Source organism: Nematolebias whitei, chromosome 7 (genome assembly GCF_014905685.2).
Source record: "Nematolebias whitei isolate Nwh7 chromosome 7, NemWhi1, whole genome shotgun sequence".
NCBI lineage: Eukaryota > Metazoa > Chordata > Actinopteri > Cyprinodontiformes > Rivulidae > Nematolebias > Nematolebias whitei.
In genome coordinates, this window is record NC_056504.1 from 19,581,507 (window position 1) to 19,599,002 (window position 17,496).

At 40.4% G+C, this 17,496-nt stretch overlaps 1 protein-coding gene across 1 annotated transcript in view; it reads left to right on the forward strand.

Annotated features, from left to right (window-relative positions):
* Positions 1 to 4,678: 4,678 nt before the first annotated feature.
* The window catches only part of LOC119412169 (contactin-4), a 178,078-nt gene continuing 165,260 nt past the window's right edge, over positions 4,679 to 17,496 (forward strand). Inside the window, exons 1-2 of the mRNA XM_037679146.1 lie at positions 4,679 to 4,694; positions 9,621 to 9,716. Coding sequence (XP_037535074.1) covers positions 4,679 to 4,694; positions 9,621 to 9,716 — 112 coding nt within the window. The remainder of the gene's footprint in view (positions 4,695 to 9,620; positions 9,717 to 17,496) is intronic.

Below are 17,496 nucleotides of genomic sequence, written 5' to 3' on the forward strand. Positions count from 1 at the left end.
TCAACAGTAAATTCTAGTTTGCTCTATTGTGTCTACAGTGAAAGATTTAATAAACGGTTATCTTGACTGCCAGGAAATTTAGAGCCACTCTTTTTTTTGTTCTTTTTTTTTATGAAGAACAATAATAACTTTTGTAAGCCAAATTTGTTTCACTTCACTTTCAGATAAAATTTATCTTTTCAAATGTCAGGTTATATCCTCCTATGGTGTTGTAAGATACAGCATCAGAGAGCTGAGCAAGATTTTCATTTAAACTCCAAAGCCTTTTTTAGGATGGTGTCATCAGTCCTCTTGAAAAGATTTTAGATGTTCTTTTTTATTTATTTATTTTTTTTCAATTTTATAGTTTTCCCTATAGCTGTTACTAATATTCAATCCATGCTATTTTGGAATTTAATTATAGTTTTTTTTTGTTTTTGTTTTGTTTTGTTAGACATTACACCAAATATAAAAAAATATATATCTGAAAAACCCACTTGAACTTAAGAAATAAACAAGTGTTATGTCCTTACATACCAACTGACAAGATCTTTTTTTTTTTTAATTAAAAAAAAAAATCTTTATGCACTTTGTTTCCATAGTCTGTTACAATGACATCATTTGTTTCTACTTCATTTTTGATGTTTGCTGTGTTCTGTAGGCTTTTCCTTTTTCAGGGTTCATTATAGAAAGTCATCCTCCTCCATCTCATTCTGTCTTCACCCGTCTGCATCATCTGTTCTCACACCAACTACCTCTTTCCTCTCTAATTTTATATGTTCAATATGTGCTGTACCTCTGATGATCTTATTCCTATAATCTTATTCATCCTTGTCTATTCCAAAAAGAACCACATCTTCAGCTCTGCAACATCCTATTCCATCTCCTATCTTTTTGGCAATGCCACTGTCTCCAAACCGTAAAACATAACTGTCTATGTTGAATGTAGCTGTAGCTACATTCTGTCATAGTCTCACTTCTTTCTTGTAAAAAATTCATTTGACCTTTGCTGTGACCCTTTTGTCACAAATCACTCCTGAACCTCTTCCCCATCCACTTCATCCTGCCTAGATGCTCTTTTTCACCTTTTTACAAAACTCCCCATTTTCCTGAGCACTTGGCCACAAGTTTTTTTTTTTTTTTTTAAATTATTATTATTTTTTTTACATTTATTTATGCAGGTAGTGTCAGTGAGTTACAAGGACTTTAAAGTGAGAACTGTTGGGCTAGGGCTCCCGGGGTAGCAGATGGTGGGGTGTTAAGAGGCTTGCACAAGGGCCCAGAGTGGGACAAATGAGGAAGGAGGCAGGTGTGGGTGTTTCTCCTTTTCCACCCATATTTGATGTTGTCGGTCCATACTTAAAGTCCTGCACTTTTATGTCCTGTGCTTCTTGTAGCCTCATTGTTCCACCAGCAAACCCTCTTATGCCCCTTTTCCATTAGTACCTGTAGTACCAGTACAGCACGGCTCTACTCTACTCGGTACGGTACACGTTGTGTTTCCATTATGCTTTCAGTACCGGTTCCAGTGGACGGGGTTCAAATTGACGTCACCACCTCTCACCAGCTGGTGGCAGTAAGACTCTGAAATGGTTTTTAGTTATGGGTGAGAATTTATTTTTAAGTTGTGTGTATGTATTAGAGGTGTACCTGTACTCTAAAATCACATTTTGGTTCAGTTCAGTTTCAAGGAGGGCTCGGTTCGGTTCATTTTCGGTATTAAAAAAGGCCAAAATAAAGACTTACAAAATGTTTATTTTGAAAATATGACAAATAAACAATATGTTTGTATAAAAATAAATAAAAGCAACCCATTTGGATGATATTTTAAATAAAAGGCACTCTTTACAATAAATAAACTAAACTAACAATAATCAAAATCTTAATAAATACAATAACAGTCAGAACCAGAACAATAAGCAGCAACAGACTGTTTACAATCTAACTAATCAAGTTTTTAAGTTTTTGGCCAAAAAGACCAACTTGTCCACATTTTCTGCCAAAAGCACAGATCTAGTTGCAGTGAATACCTCCAGCGGTGGAGAAAAACTCTCACTTGTAACAGTAGCAGGAATAGAGAGGTAGAGCTTTCTTAATTTTGCAATGCGGCTGTATTTGACCTCATCATTAATCACAACTTCTTCTTGGACCTGCTCCCACAGGTGGGACAGGTCCCTGGAAAAGTTCAGAGTTCAGTCATCACAGACTTAGCTGGATGTGATCTCTGGTGGATTTCCCTAAGAGGAAGAAAACTCTGCAGCTATCTCTGTCCCAGACTGAAAATAAAACTTGGAGGTATATATAAAAAAAAAAGAGTTAATAAGATTATAATTAAAAATAAAAAAATGTTAATTAGATAATCCAACAATTTTCAGTCAGGTAATCTGGACAGTTTCTTTTCTTTTTTTTTTTTTTTTTGTTGCTGAAACGTTTCACCTTCCACCCGGAAGGCTTCATCAGTCAAGGAAACACACAACACAAAACTGATTCTTCCCCCAAACAGCTTATTCCAAAGTGGAACAAACCAGTTATTATGGTGCTAAGATGGTGTCTTTGGCACGCCCCCTCCTCTTGTGCCGGCCCTCTTCCTCGTTGACAGTCATGTCAAACTGGCTCAAAACCAAAAAGGTCCATGCTCAATAATCCAGGCATACAATCCAACAATTAATTAACAATTAATTAGATAATAATAATAATAAAATAACAATACCTCTTCTTGAATGGCCATAATTTATGTTATGAGGTGGTTGAATCTCTCGTTTTCATCACGAGGGCAGTTCTTTAATATGGGCTCCAGGGCTTGTTGATAATATCAATTTTAGCTTTTTCATAAAGTGCTGCTGCAACTTTTTGGCTGAAGTGTTGACATGATGTCGTAGCGGGGCTCAAGAACTTTACAGCATCAACAACATTCGGACATAGATCCAGAGCTTTAAAAACTCCTACAGCTTGTGTTCTTGCTCTGGACTGATCTGAATTACCTGATAAAGGTTGTTTAAATGCTGCTGCTATCGGTCTTTGCACCAAGCTGCTAGAAGAGACATTCACGTTCGGATGATGTTGTTTCAAACGCGTTAACAAGTTAGACGTGTTGCCTGCTGCACATCCAATCTCCATGAAACAACGTCGACACACAGCTTTGGATTTGTTCACTTGTCTTTTAACAAGAAAGCCATAATGTTCCCAAACAGGAGACCGCAATGAGAAGCTAATGCTGCGCGTGCTGCAAGATAATAGCGCTGTGCTGAAACACGCTTAGGAATTTGAGTTCCGCGGCGCATAATCTCTCGTTAATAAAATTTAATTAATGAAAATATAACTGAAACGGTACGCACGTGGACCGAATCAAACATGCTGTACCCAAACGGTTCAATACACCCACGTATACCGTTACACCCCTAGTATCTTCAAAGCAAAGGTGGCACCTGTGGTGCACTTTCTTGGCATGAAACCATGCTGCTGCTCACAAATAGTCACATTCCATCTAAGTCTAGCCTCCACAACTCTCTCCCAAATGTTAATTGTGTGTTTCATCAACTTAGTTCCCCTATTGTCATTAAAACTCTGTACATCACCCTTGTTCTTAAAACTGGGCACCAGCGCTCTTCTTCTCCATCACGCAGGCATTGTCTCACTGTCAAATATGCCATTGGATCACTAAGTCAAAAACCTCATTGCCAGCTCTCCTAGACATTTCCATACCTACACTGGTACTGTGTCATCAGGTCCAACTGCTATCCCCTTCTTCATACTTTTCAAAGCTTTTCAAACTTCATCCTCAATAGCCTTTCCCACTTCCATAATTCCCTTTATTATCATTGTAATGGGATACAGTAAAATTATGGGAATTCAGTGTATGTGTGAATTCAGTGTATTCAATGTAAAGTGTATTCTGATTCTGATTCTGGGTCCACAGTTTATATGACCTCTACTTTTATTTCCCTTTCATTCTTTTCATTCAGTAGTTGCTCAAAGTACTTCTTCCATCTTATATACAGTCTCCACACTTGTTAGACCATTACCATTCCTATCTTTCATATCTGATCCCCTTGTCTTGCCAATCGATACAAGTCCTTCTCATTCTCTTTAGTGTCCAGCCTCCCATAGAACACATCATAAGCCTAACATCAGTATAGTAGCTTTTTTAAACCACAGAGTAAGCAAATTGGGAATGACCAGACTATACTCCATGAAAAGTGCTTTATTTACTAAACTGAAGTGGTCCACATGAGCTCAGGGATGTTCTGTAGCAATATAGGATCAATGAATATGTGAATCCACAAGAGTTATAGTCAAGGTATCTCTTTGGGAAAATCAAGTCTTACTTTGTTTCTTTAGGATTTGTAGGCCAGAGTCAGAGAGGTTGTATTGTCATTTCAGCTATATACAAGTACAAATTTAAATAAAACAGTGTTCCCCAGGATCACGGTGCAACATTGTTTGCATAGTCAGGAGAGGATCAGAAGATTGCCAGGAGCTAACAGGTGAACAACAGTGGAGACAAGCAGTACAAGTGAAGAGAGAATGGCAGGATAGACTCATGAGCTGTGTTTTCTTTGTGCTTGATATAATTGGTGGAACATCCAGAAGACAACAAGGTATTACCAGGCGTTTGACCTTAGGAAAAGTATCCAGACATTGCTTACAACAGGGGTAATCAGGAAGCCCGGATAACTAGAGGCACAGGAGAAAGATCACAATGAGGTTTACTCAAGGTAAGTTAAGTCTACTCGGGCTCATGCACTATTCCAGAATGACATGAAATATTTCAGTAGAAAATAAAAGCTGACACACAGGGACTTAAATACCAAATCTCCTCAGCCAGGATCAAGAACAGCTTGAGGTGGTTAGAGCCACTCTGCCACTCAGTAAGATGAAATGAGTGGTTTGTGCATGTACACATGCTTATTCCTAGAGTACTCCCCTCTCAAGAGTCACCTCTTTGCAATTTAATTTGCTTTTCTGGATGGGGACTATAAAACGATGAAATCAAACTTGCATCTAAAAATAGACACTCTAGGGATCTAGGATCTCTCCTTGGCTCTGTAGCCCTCACAGTTCACTAAATACTGAAAGCCCCTGCCCCTGCAGTGAACGTTCAGAATATATTAAATTTCCCTGACAGAAAATATTGGGCGGTTGTCGATGAGACGAGGGAGAGGAGGGTGATTGGCAGAATGGCAAAGCGGGCTTTCTTAGGGTGCATTCACACCAGCCCTGTTTAGTCCACTTTAATCGAACTCTAGTTCGTTTTCCTAGAAAGTCTGGTTCATTTAGGGAGGTGTGAACACGCCATCAAACTCTGTCATAGAACAAAAAGGCGAACTCTGGCCCGGGCTTAAACCTAGGTCTCGGTCCGGTAGAAGAGAACTCCAGCGCGGTTCGAGTAGTGTGAATGTAAACAGACGGGACCCCGCTCCGCAGGACAAACAAACACGCATTTCTCTTACCTTGTATGGAGCCGTCAGCTGCCTTGTGTGGAAAAACAATACTCTCCATGGTCTTCTGTCTCATCTTCAGCTCATGCTAAGTCCATTTTTGAAAAATGACAAAATATAACTCCTAAAACTGCTAAAACTTGATGCCACTTCGTTTTTATTTGTATTTACAGAAGAAGAAGAAGACGTGTCTTCAGAGGTTTTTGTGTGATTTCTTTCAGTAGTTCTTGGTGCAGCGCCCCCACAGGCGAGCGGGGGAATATATTGGTTCAACAGGTTGACTCAAAAGCACAGTGCATTGTGAATGCAAACGCACCAGCTCAAATGTAAACAAAATGTCATGAATATTGGTCCCCAACTGAACCGAGTCTACCGGACTATCAGGTGTGAAAACAACCTTATATGGGTTTGACCTGTGAGATGTGGAACATGGGGTGAATTCTCATATGTCCCTTTTGTACTGCCCCTAATAAGCCCCAATTCTGGGCAGCCCGCCACAGAAAGAACCATTTTGCACAAGCACTTTAGCTAGTATTTTTAGCTGATTTGAGGCTGATTCAGGACCTCTTTTCATCCCTACTTCTCTGTTGGGACTGAGTGAGCTCAGTCGAGCTGAGTCCGGACCGAAACGTGAATGCAAGGAAAAATAAACTGTATACAAGAAACAAAACCACAATGAGTGCAAATACACAAATGATGAAGAAAAATATAGAATTTTAAATATAGATATCCTGATGCATGCTCAATAATCCAGGTAGAAAAATCTAAAAAAGTTAAGTCTGGTCCTCTGGACATTCAAAAACAAACAAACAAAAACAAAAAAGTAGAAACGTTTCTCCTTTCATCTGAAAGACTTCTTCAGTCTGAGGTGCTGTATTCAGCTCAGTCTTTTATAAATAGCTATGAGCTGAATACAGCACCTCAGACTGAAGAAGTCTTTCGGTTGAAACGTTTCTACATTTTTTTTGTTTTGTTTTGTTTTTTGAATGTCCAGAGGACCAGACTTAACTTTTTTAGATTTAAATATAAATGTTTTTGTAGAATCTGGTTCATCAGATTTAATTAAGTTCAGTTTATTTATATAGCACCAAGTCACAACAGAAGTTGTCTCAGGGCACTGAACAGAAATATTCATGTATAAAATAAGTTAACATAAACATTCATATATAAAAAATAATAATTTAATATTATTTATCTGAGGAGCAGACTGCTTTGAGTAAACTCATCGCAGAACTCTCACTAGCAGGATTGGATTCTGGACACACCTCCAGAATCGGTCCTAAAGTGCAGGTGCAAATCCAGGCTGAGCTGAGCCAAGCTGAGCAGGGCTGTGCAGGGCTGAGCAGAGTTGGGGCTTATTAGGGGCAATGCAAAAGGGTCAATAGAGGGATTGCTAATTTTCTCCACTGGGAATGGGCAGATACATCTAGGTGCCACTTTACTGATAGTGTCCTTTAATGGATGTCCTTTGTAAAAAGTCAAAGCCTTTGACCCACCTGGTAGCTAATGGCTGAGGATCTGTGTGAGTTGGCAAACCTCTTGTGTTGGTCCACTGTGCACAACGTAGAATCCCTGATTTGGTGCCAAACTCGTCAACACCTGTGGCCGTGATGCTGGGTGTAGGGAACAGAGATGTCAAATTCTTGGCTTGGAATCAAATTTGTGGAATTGTCCAATCAAGCTTCACTGGGTGGGAAACGGTGGCTGACGAAGTATAAGACTTGTGAGCGTTAACCCAAGGTTTAATGTTGACACCATGATGTGGGGTTATTGCTGATTATGCATCGTAATGCTGCCTTCAGCCCATTGTTACATCACACATGGGCCTTTTCCACAGCTCCTCTTCAGCCCGGTTCGGCTCATTTCGGCCCTTTTCCACTGTCATTATTTTTCACAAAAATAGCCCCTGTTTTGGTCCCCTCTTCTCCACTCTACTGTGCTAAGCATGTCAAGTCCAAGACTCAAGAACAAAACAAGTTTACACCTGGGTTAAAATTAAATCTCAGGAAGTCCAACATTTTACTGACCACATCAACTCTGTGGATAAATACATCAAGTTCACTCGAGAAGATGTAAAAAATGGCAGGTTGGCTTTCTTGGACTGTGAGGTCTCAGTCTCTGATAGAGGACATTTGCAAACTGAGGTGTACCGCAAACCCACCCACACAGACCAGTATTTGCAGTTTGACTCCCATCACCCTTTGGAGCACAAGTTAGGAGTCATCAGGACTCTGTACCACAGAGCAGACAGCATCCCCACTAACTCAGGAGCCAGGCATAAGGAGAAATCCCACACAAGACAGGCTCTAGAGCAATGTGGATATCCTAACTGGGCTTTCCTGAAAGCAGAGAAGAAACCCAAACAGGACTCCAGTCAGCCATCAGGTGAAAAGGAGGAACCCAGACCAGTGGTCATTCTGTATGTGGAGGGAGTATCAAAGAAACTGAGATGTTTATTTTCTAAACACAACATCCCAGTGGCTTTTAAACCCCAAAATACTTTACGGCAAAGACTGGTTCATCCCAAAGATCCAGTCCCTCGGCACAAACAGAGTAATATTGTGTATGCTGTTCAGTGTCAGGATGGCTGTGATCAGTCTTACATCAGGGAAACTAAACAGCCACTGGCCAAAAGGATGGCCCAGCACAGAAGAGCAACAACATCAGTCCAGGACTCTGCGGTCTACACTCATCTCCAGACCAGTGGTCACTCTTTCAGGGATGAAGATGTTCACATCCTGGATAGAGAGGAACGATGATTTGAGAGAGGAGTAAAGGAGGCCATCTTTGTGAAAAGAAATTGTCCATCATTAAACAGGGGTGGAGGCCTCCGTGTTCAATTTTCCCCCTCTTACAATGATGTCATTGCTAGTATCACTCAGCCTCCTGTGAATAGTAAACAGCTATCAGGGTGCTAATGATCCATCGTTAGGCTGATGGTCCTTCTTGATCATGTGAGCAGCTGGTTTTGGTTGTCAGCAGCAAAATAGGTTGATCCACTCTGAGAAGGTGCTATTTATAAGACTGAGCTGAATACGGCACCTCAGACTGAGGACGGCTTTCGGACGAAAGACGAAACGTTTCTACGTTTTTTTTGTGTGTTGTTGTTGTTGTTTTTTGAATGTCCAGAGGACCAAATTGAACTTTTTTAGATTTTTCTATCTGGATTATTGAGCATGCATCAGGATATTCAGCAACTTCTATCTTCAGTCTCATCACTCTCTGTAACACTCTTTTAACCTAATCTACATTATTTACTAACTTCATTGTCAGTGCCACCCTTACTCCATCTCTCTTTTTATCGACACCATGGTAAAACAATTTAAATGTCACTCCAATTCTGCAAGCCTTGCTGCCCTTGCACTTGTTCTCTTAGACGCATGAAACATCTACCTTCCTTCTCTGCATCTTGTCAGCCAATTCTGTACCTTTGCCTGTCGTGCCTACATTTAGAGTTGCTGCCGTCAATCCAAAATGCTTGACTTTCCACCTGTCTGTCTCCTGTCACATTTCCCATAGCACAGATTGGCAGAGAAAAAAAAGGCACTTTAAAAATTTTTTTTTTTTTAACAAATAATGAGTTTTAAACTATCCATTCAGTTGATAATCAACCGAAGGATGATGCAGTGTTCAGGGCCTCTGTCAGGTCGTTGTTTACTTTTAAGTAACATTTTTATGGTATTGTTCATTTGTTGTACTTTTATCACTAACATGTCCATCTTCGTAGTTTTGAAAAGATACACCGCAAATTGACTTTATTTTAAGTGGCTCAATTTTTCTTTCTAACTTTTACCCTCAGAGTAAACCAATTATGTCCTCTCATCCTACTAAAACCAAGGGAATACACAAAATGATGAATGAGGACTGCATGTCTTCATTTGGGACAAACATTTAATAAGCTGAGGTCTGATTTAACCACAGCTGATATTTGCTTGACCCCTCCTGAGACCAGCTGGTATTTCTATGACTTTAAGATTGATATGTCTCCCCAATATTTATTCTCATGGGCCTCAGAGCAGCCTTTAATTAAAGGTGAAAGTAGTCCCTCAAGCTTGGCTTGTGTATCCTTTGCTCAGTGTTTTACAAGTGCTGTAATACAGACAACAGGAATTTCAAGTTTACTTGTAAACATTATAAACATAGAGAAGTATTTATCATTTTAAGTTTGAAAAATATTCAAATTGTGAAACTTGTTTCTGTTAGTTTTACAGAACTTCAGCAAGAAACCAAGGAATACAGTGTTAGTGAGAGAAGGTCAAGCTGTGGTTCTTCTCTGTGGCCCGCCACCCCATTACGGAGGTACAGTAACGCTTCTGAGCTGGCCGCTGTTTTTTCACATACCTGCTTGCCTTAACAGTTTTTTTGTTCCTCACGCTGCTGCTTATTATCTTTCCTTTTCCTGCTAAAGTTCCTTTGTTTCTAAATCCTCCCCACTCTTCCTCCTGCTGTCGCTGTTCTTTTCAATTTAATATTGTTTTCCATTCACTGCTCCTTATCTGCATAAGAAGAACTATGGGAACTATGTATTCTCTATGTGCCGGGATCCCTGCTTTCATCTATGATTCACATTCTCACACATATTAACCTTGAGCTTACTTCTCTTGTTCATAGGATCTCTCAAGAAGGTCACAAGTGCTCCAACCCAGGTCCTGTCCACATACGAATTATTTATGAATACACAGTTATTTTTTTATTTTTTTATTTTTATTATTATTATTGTTTCAGCCTTACGTCAACACAGAAAATGATTTCGGAGTACTAAAATGTATGTTTTTAAGGGTTTCAGAGTGAAAAATTGTTGAATTGCCACCCATGCATTTTTGTGTAGACTCTAATGTAACCTATGACACATCAACAATATTAGCAGATTATATATTTGCATTTGTGCTGCAGATGCCAGTTATTAAATAAAGCAAAACCTTCATAGTCCATATTACTGCAGTGAACCATTAAGGGAGATGGATAATACTGTCTTAAATAGATAAGAGCAAAAACTCCTTCTCTTTACACCAAATAATCTGATGCCAAATAGGTTTTTATCACTTCACGGACAGTCTTTGTCAATGATAATAAAAAAAAGCAAATGGGGGGGGGGGGGGGTGAATCTAATTTGCTAACATTGTTTACTCAGATAAAGAACCACAGACTCACGGCAGGTGAAGATTTTTAACCGGCATTATACTTGCAAGTGTGCATAAGGACAGAGTACATACACCCATACATACTAAGTCACAGAATGAACCAGATCATGGTCTTCTGTTTACTTTTATAACATCATCATAACACACAAATATTTCAGTGGGTTTTTCTCCATCTTTCATCTGCACAGATGTGGACATGTGGGTGTCAGAGAGACAGAGATTGAACAAGGTGGGTCAGGTATCCTCCTGGACACTCTCAGAGACAGTGGAAAGAGAATGGCTGTAGCAGGCAATGGGGCCTCAGAGGTTGCAACAGGCGCTGATACCACAGAGTCTACAGCAGGAGATGAACCAGGGGTGGCTGCAGTAGATGATGATGAACCAGAGTTTGCTGCAGAAGCAAATGAAGAATGAGTAGGTGCTGCAGCAGACGTTGAGGATGCAGAAGGCTATGTGTCAGAAGGTGCTGCTGCTGAGAATCCCACGGAGGCTGCAGCAGAGGAACCCACAGAGGTTGCAGAAGTGAAAACCATGGAGGCTACAATATAGAAACTCAAAGAGGCTGCAGAAGAGGGATCCTTGTAGATTTCTGCCACAGGATCTGCAGCCATGAATGGGGCCACAAAGGAGGGAGCTATATCAGACGATGAACCAGAGAAGACTGCAGCAGCAGACAATGAGACAACAGAGGAGTAAGATGTGGCAGCAGGTGAGGAACCAGGAAAGGTAGTAGCTAGAGGCTTGGACCCCACGAGAGGCTTGGGCTCACCAAAAGCTTAGAGCCCACCAGAGGCTTGAGGCTCTGAGCCGTAGCAGTTGCTGGAACTGGGGCAGATGAGGCATTGTCACTGACCCCCATATAAACACAAGGAGGTGGAGCATCATGGCTGCCCCTCACAGAGACACACAGAGGTGGGATGACCTAGCTGACCCCCATGGAGACACACAGAGGTGGGGCGTCAGACATGAGGAATTCAGGAGCTGATGTGACCGTGCAGGCTATAGAGACTGGTAGCTGAACTTCATTATCGCGGTAGCGGCGGTGATGTGACCCAGGAAGAGAGGCCGACCGGGGCTCATGAGAGTAGGGCCTTGGAATCTCTGCTGCTGGCCTCTCAGGGAACTGTTAAGGCGAGCAGGACTGAGGAAGGTGGTGAGTTGCTGATGAGCCGCGAGGCACCAGAGGTGAGCAAAGTGGCGGAGAGGAGGAAATAGGTTTAAAATCCAGGTGGGTTCCCCATAACTGAGACCACCTCTTCCTTTCCTTTCTTCCACAAAAATAGGCAATGGGAGTATCTCCACCTCCGGTCTCCTGTGTTTCCATCTCCAGGCATGTCTGGACCTTCTCATCTGAAGCCCACTCCAATGGATGATGGACTGCAGATCTTGCACCTCAGTCCTCGCTCTCCTTTCATCCTTGCTGAACAGTTTTGGCTTCCTCTTAAGCCAGAAATTCAAATAGGATGATTTGTCTGCTGGGTTCTCTTTGGTCCATGCATGCTGTCATGTCTAGTGGGGGTTGAACCCAGGGTGCAGACAGAAGGACAAAAGAACTCAAAGGTACAATAAGAAAGTGCTTCATTAAAAAAAATAAATAAATAAAAAAGCCGTGTGGCAGCAAAACTTACAAAAAAAAACCAGATCAGGGAATACATAAAGGAGTAAAGTAAGATCGGCTGTAAGAAGTACAATGCATGGACAAGAGAGTGACACAATGAAAAGTTATAAATAGACTCTAATGACAGGCAATGAGGAACACTTGAGGAAGACAGATGAGGAACTGGCGAGAGTGGGAGGGGTGGGAGCAGGGCTACATGGGGGGAAAACACGGGGAAGCTGGAAACAAGTTAAATCAAAATCACAGAAAACCTACATATGGGGCTGCAGTAGCTTGGTGGTCAGTGCCACAGTCTTGAAATCCTGAGGTTGCAGTTTGAAGCCAGGTTGTGTCAGGAAAGGCATCAGGAAAAAAAAAAAAAAATTGCCAGATCTTTCATTCGAGTTCGCTCACTGTGGGAGCAGCCGAAAGAAATGTATTTACTTCACGAAAAACTCAATACAAGAACCACAAGAAGAACAAAACACACAGAACCTGATGGAGATACTACCTTTATAATGTATGAGGTATTTTTTTAGGAATGAAAACAAAGAGATTGTTCTCTGTAAACATTTCTGGGTGGACAGGGCCTCAACCTATTGTTATTATCAACCTGTTACCCATAATTTTACCTTGGTTGTGGGCTGGTAATCTGTTGGGCAGCTGCTGTGGCAGTGCGGGTGTTTATATTGCTCAGCTGTGAGTCGGTTCATGTGTCTGGATGCTTCGGATTAACTGGGTCTGCTCCCCACTGGCTATTTGGTCTTATTTGGTGCCCACCAGCACAATTTCACACCTCCACAGCAGCCTTTCTCCACTCGCTGTTTTCAGCTGAAACCTGCAGCCAAGTAAAGTTCCACACGTTAGCATTTTGTACCCATGCCTTTCTTCTCCCCTGGCCCTTGGAAAACACCCATCTCTTTTATTTTTTTCCCCTTAAATGGAGCATAATCACACATTTGATAGGATTTGAACTGCATGGTAATGCTAGCTTGAGGTGTTTCAGAACTCGAAAGTGGCACAAAAATGCATTTTTTTTCTTAAATGCCACTAGCTCTATGTCACAGTATTTCTTGTGCCTGTTGAAGCAGTTCTTGAGGAAATCAACAATACACCTTATTAAAGGTGGAATTATGTAAAGCCTATCTGGGCAATCAATACAAAGTGGCCTAAAAGGAGCTGAGTTTAGAGTTAAATTCTGTCGGAGGACATAGGATTACACGCCTGCAAGTCCTCTGTTGCTGTGAGACTGCAGCTCTTAAACAGAGCCAGTTTCTGATAGTCTCTAATCATGAAAGGTCTGTCAGTTCATGCCCTGACTTTCCTTGTAATGATTTTAAATCACAGTTTTCCCTCAAGGAAGCAAATGGAACTTTTTAGCAACTGCCAAGTCAGAAGAACTGACTGCAGAGCGCCATTTATCTGATACAGGACAGCTGCTCTAAATATATTGTCCAATCCCTGCAGACCTTTTCCCCCTCTCTGCCTCACCCCTTCACTGCATGTGTGGAACACCTCGATTCTGACATTCTTTTCCTCCTTTTCCATTTTTCATTTTGACACAGAGCCTTATTAATCTGAGAGATAAAGGTGTGGAAGTTCTGAATCAATATTTACTGTGAAATATTTTAAACGGACCACAGTAAAGAAAGTACGGTAGGATGAAAAGGAAAGAAAGAAAATGCAACTTGGCAAAATCAATTATGATTTTCTAAGTTATAAAATTTATGGCACAAAAATATTGTCTCTCACAGCAAAGATAGGGTGAGGATTACTGCATGCATTTTTCAAATGATGCTGGACTGAAATGATCAAAATCAACTTTGTCAAATTTACCATGAGAAAAAAAAGGCTTTGTTTAATCAAGACAACAACCAATCTGCAACCTGACCATAGGTGTTGCATCAATTACATGTGAAGGGGACACACGCACGCACGCAAACACGCACACACACGCACACACACACACACACACACACACACACACACAAACAAACACACATTTACCAAGAAATATTAGTTCACCCAGTGCTGTTTATATTTCTTCATGAACAAATCCATTCTACTTCATTAATAGAATAATACTCACACTACTAAAAGTCCACTCCAGGTTTTCCTGGTTCTGCATGCAGTGTTTGAAGCTGTTATACTCATGAATATCTAATCAGGATAATACCATGAAAAAAAAAAATCACTGCAACGACACTTTGATTGGTGATATGTGCTGCTGATTATCCATGCTGCTGATCTCATGCTGCTGATTATTTCATGCTGCTGTATTCACCCATTCTCATCTGCTCTCACACACTCATGTTCGTGCTGCTGTTGTTCGGCATATTGTTTTGAACTATTAGTGTTTAGCATATTTCTTAGTTTATACAGTATCTTAGATCCTTATTTACTGTTTATTTTTACAATTTATATTTTTGCTATTGTTGGATGTAACTGGGACCCTGTGTACACAATTTCATTCCACCTCATGTACCACAAATAAATAAATAAATAAATAAATAAAACTTGAACTTCTTGTTGTGCAGAGCTCTCTAAAATAGTTCTTGAATCAAGTGTTTACTTATGAAAGTAAACATAGAAATACACCAGAATGCAGGAAATAGCATCTACTTTATTCAAAATTGCATGGGGGGGGACCCCCCCCCCCCCCCCCCCCCCCCCCCCCGCACACACACACCAGTGCCCCCACTACAAATGCTTCTGACACCAATGCTACAGACTCATTCAGAGTGAAAACAAAGTTCTTGAAAGTAGACTGTTTGTTGAAATGGATGGACACATTAAAATAAAGACCATTTGTTTTGTGAAGGAATACAGTTTGGCCACCACTGTCAGACAGGCCAGAGTTTTAGACTGATCATTTTATATTGAGGAATGACAGAGATGTAACTGCTTTGGTTAAACATTTAAATAAAAATTATGCACAATTTCATGCAATATTGAGAGATGTCAAACTCAGTATCTGTTGTGAATGACTCTCAGCAACTACCACATACATTTTTGTTCAAGATCTGTAAAATCAATGGAGCTACAGTCGTTGTCATATTGACTGATGTTAGTTAGCCGTGGCAGCCATCTTAAATTGGACAGACCCCAAATGTTAATCATTGTAGATGTACATCTTATGATTATGTTTAAAAAGATTCAATTAAATGCATTTTTGGCAGATTTTGTTAACAGACAGACAAACAAGGTTGACTCAACAGTTAATGCTACAATTTTAAACAAAGATCTAACATGAAAAATATTGTGGATGTGTTGTGACTGACTCGCACCTACAAACACAGAATATGGTCGCCCAATATGTGTAAAATGCACAGAATCATAGACAATTGTGTGATTTGAAAGGTTTGGTTGGGGCAGCCATCTTATTGGTTTGACTTGAAAAAAAAAAATCAGTTTTAAAAGAACATTTAGTCAATATTTCAAGCAAATTTGATTAAAATCTTCTTCTTCATCTTCTTCTTTCGACTTTTCCCTCTTCAGGGGTCGCCACAGTGAGTCATCCTCCTCCACCTCTAAAATGTTTAAGTGATTCTTGAGATATTTTGCTGGGAGGTAAAGTTGACATCAAATAAAAAAGCATAAACTCTTATCTTTGCCTTTCAACATCAGGTGATATAAAGAATAGGGTAAATATGATGAAATTACAGAAACAGAGCAGTAAGTTAACCAACGTCATTGGCTTTGTTAACATAAAGCTCTAATTAGTGATGTGGGAAAAAAATGGCACACAGTTATTGAAAGCCATTCATTTTATAACATTAAAGAGATTTCCTCCTTTTACACTAAAGTTATAGTTATTTTACCCAAAATATGGTTTGAAAAATCTTGTTTTAACCCAGAGAATTTTTTAGTGTGCATGTGTGCATGTGTGCATGTGTTTCAGTATTAATATCGATAACAAGATGGCAGTGGTGAATCTTGACTATTAGAGCTGGGCTGTCAACTTAGTTAAAATATGTTGCCATGCAATCTGTGCTTCGGATTACTTCAAACATGTCCTGCTATTACATAATTTTTTGTGGTAATATATGGAAACAGAATAATGACGTTATGTCTTAATGCATCTAGTGCATTCAATAATCCACACTGTTTATTTTGAAAGTAGCAATTAATTTAAAGGTATTCAAGGTTAATTATCACATTCAGGTTTACGTTGACAGTTTTTTTTTTCAATATATAATAAAGTTCTAAGGATTGCTATCATGGGCAGCACAGTGGCGCAACTGGTAGAGCTGCTGCCTCTCAGCGAGCAGGTCCTTGGTTCAAATACCGGTCCAGGGGCTTTTCTGGGTGGAGTTTGCATGTTCTCTCCGTGCATGCGTGGGTTTTCTCCGGGTGCCCCGGTTTCCTCCCACAGACCAAAAACATGCATGTTAGGCTGATTGGTAACTCTAAATTGTCCCTTGGTGTGAGTGAGAGAGTGAATGGTTGTTTGTCTTGTTTGTGGCCCTGTGATGGTCTTGCGATCCGTCCAGGGTGTACCCTGCCCCTCGCACAGTGATTGCTGGTCATGGGCACCAGCGACCCCTGTGACCCAAAATGGATGAAGCGGGTAAAGATAATGGATGGATGGATGGATGGATTGCTATCATTTTTCAAAAACGCTTTAAATTTTTGAAATTGCATTAGTTGTTTTTAGCAAACCATTAGCAGGCCAGGTTGAACTGTCCACAATGTCCATTCTCTTTACTCCTCTCTTGAACCTTGTTGGCTTTACAGAGGAGTAAAGGAAGCCATCTTTTTGAAGACTATCTGTCCATCATTAAATGGGGCGGAGGCCTCTGTGTTCAACTGTCCCCCTCTTGCAATGCTGTTATTGATCTAATCACTCAGCCCCCTGTGAATAGCAAGCTGCCATCATGGCACCAACTACCAATTGTTAGGCTGATTGTCTTCCTTTTTACATGGGAACGACTAAATTTGGGTCTCACCAGGAAACTGGTTGACCCACTAGAATAAGACCATTGTTTATAAGATTTAATTTGATGCATTTCCTCAGACTGAAGAAGTCTTTTGGATAAAAACTAAAATGTTTTTAAAAAGACCATCTAGAGGACCTGACTCAACCTTGTTAGAACTGCCCGCATTGTTCAGTTCTGCCACAGCTGCTTTAGATACAAATCAACAATTTCAATGGATGACCCTCAAACCTTCTTGACGGCTTAGCTTCATTTTTCTTGGGCCCTACCTAATCAACATCAATATGTAAATGGTTACTTTTCCTGTCCATAAACAAACTCATTCTTCAGTGCCTTTGACTCAACTATGACATCAGTCATGCAAAAATAAAAATTCCACTGAATTTTTTTTTTCTGAAAACAAT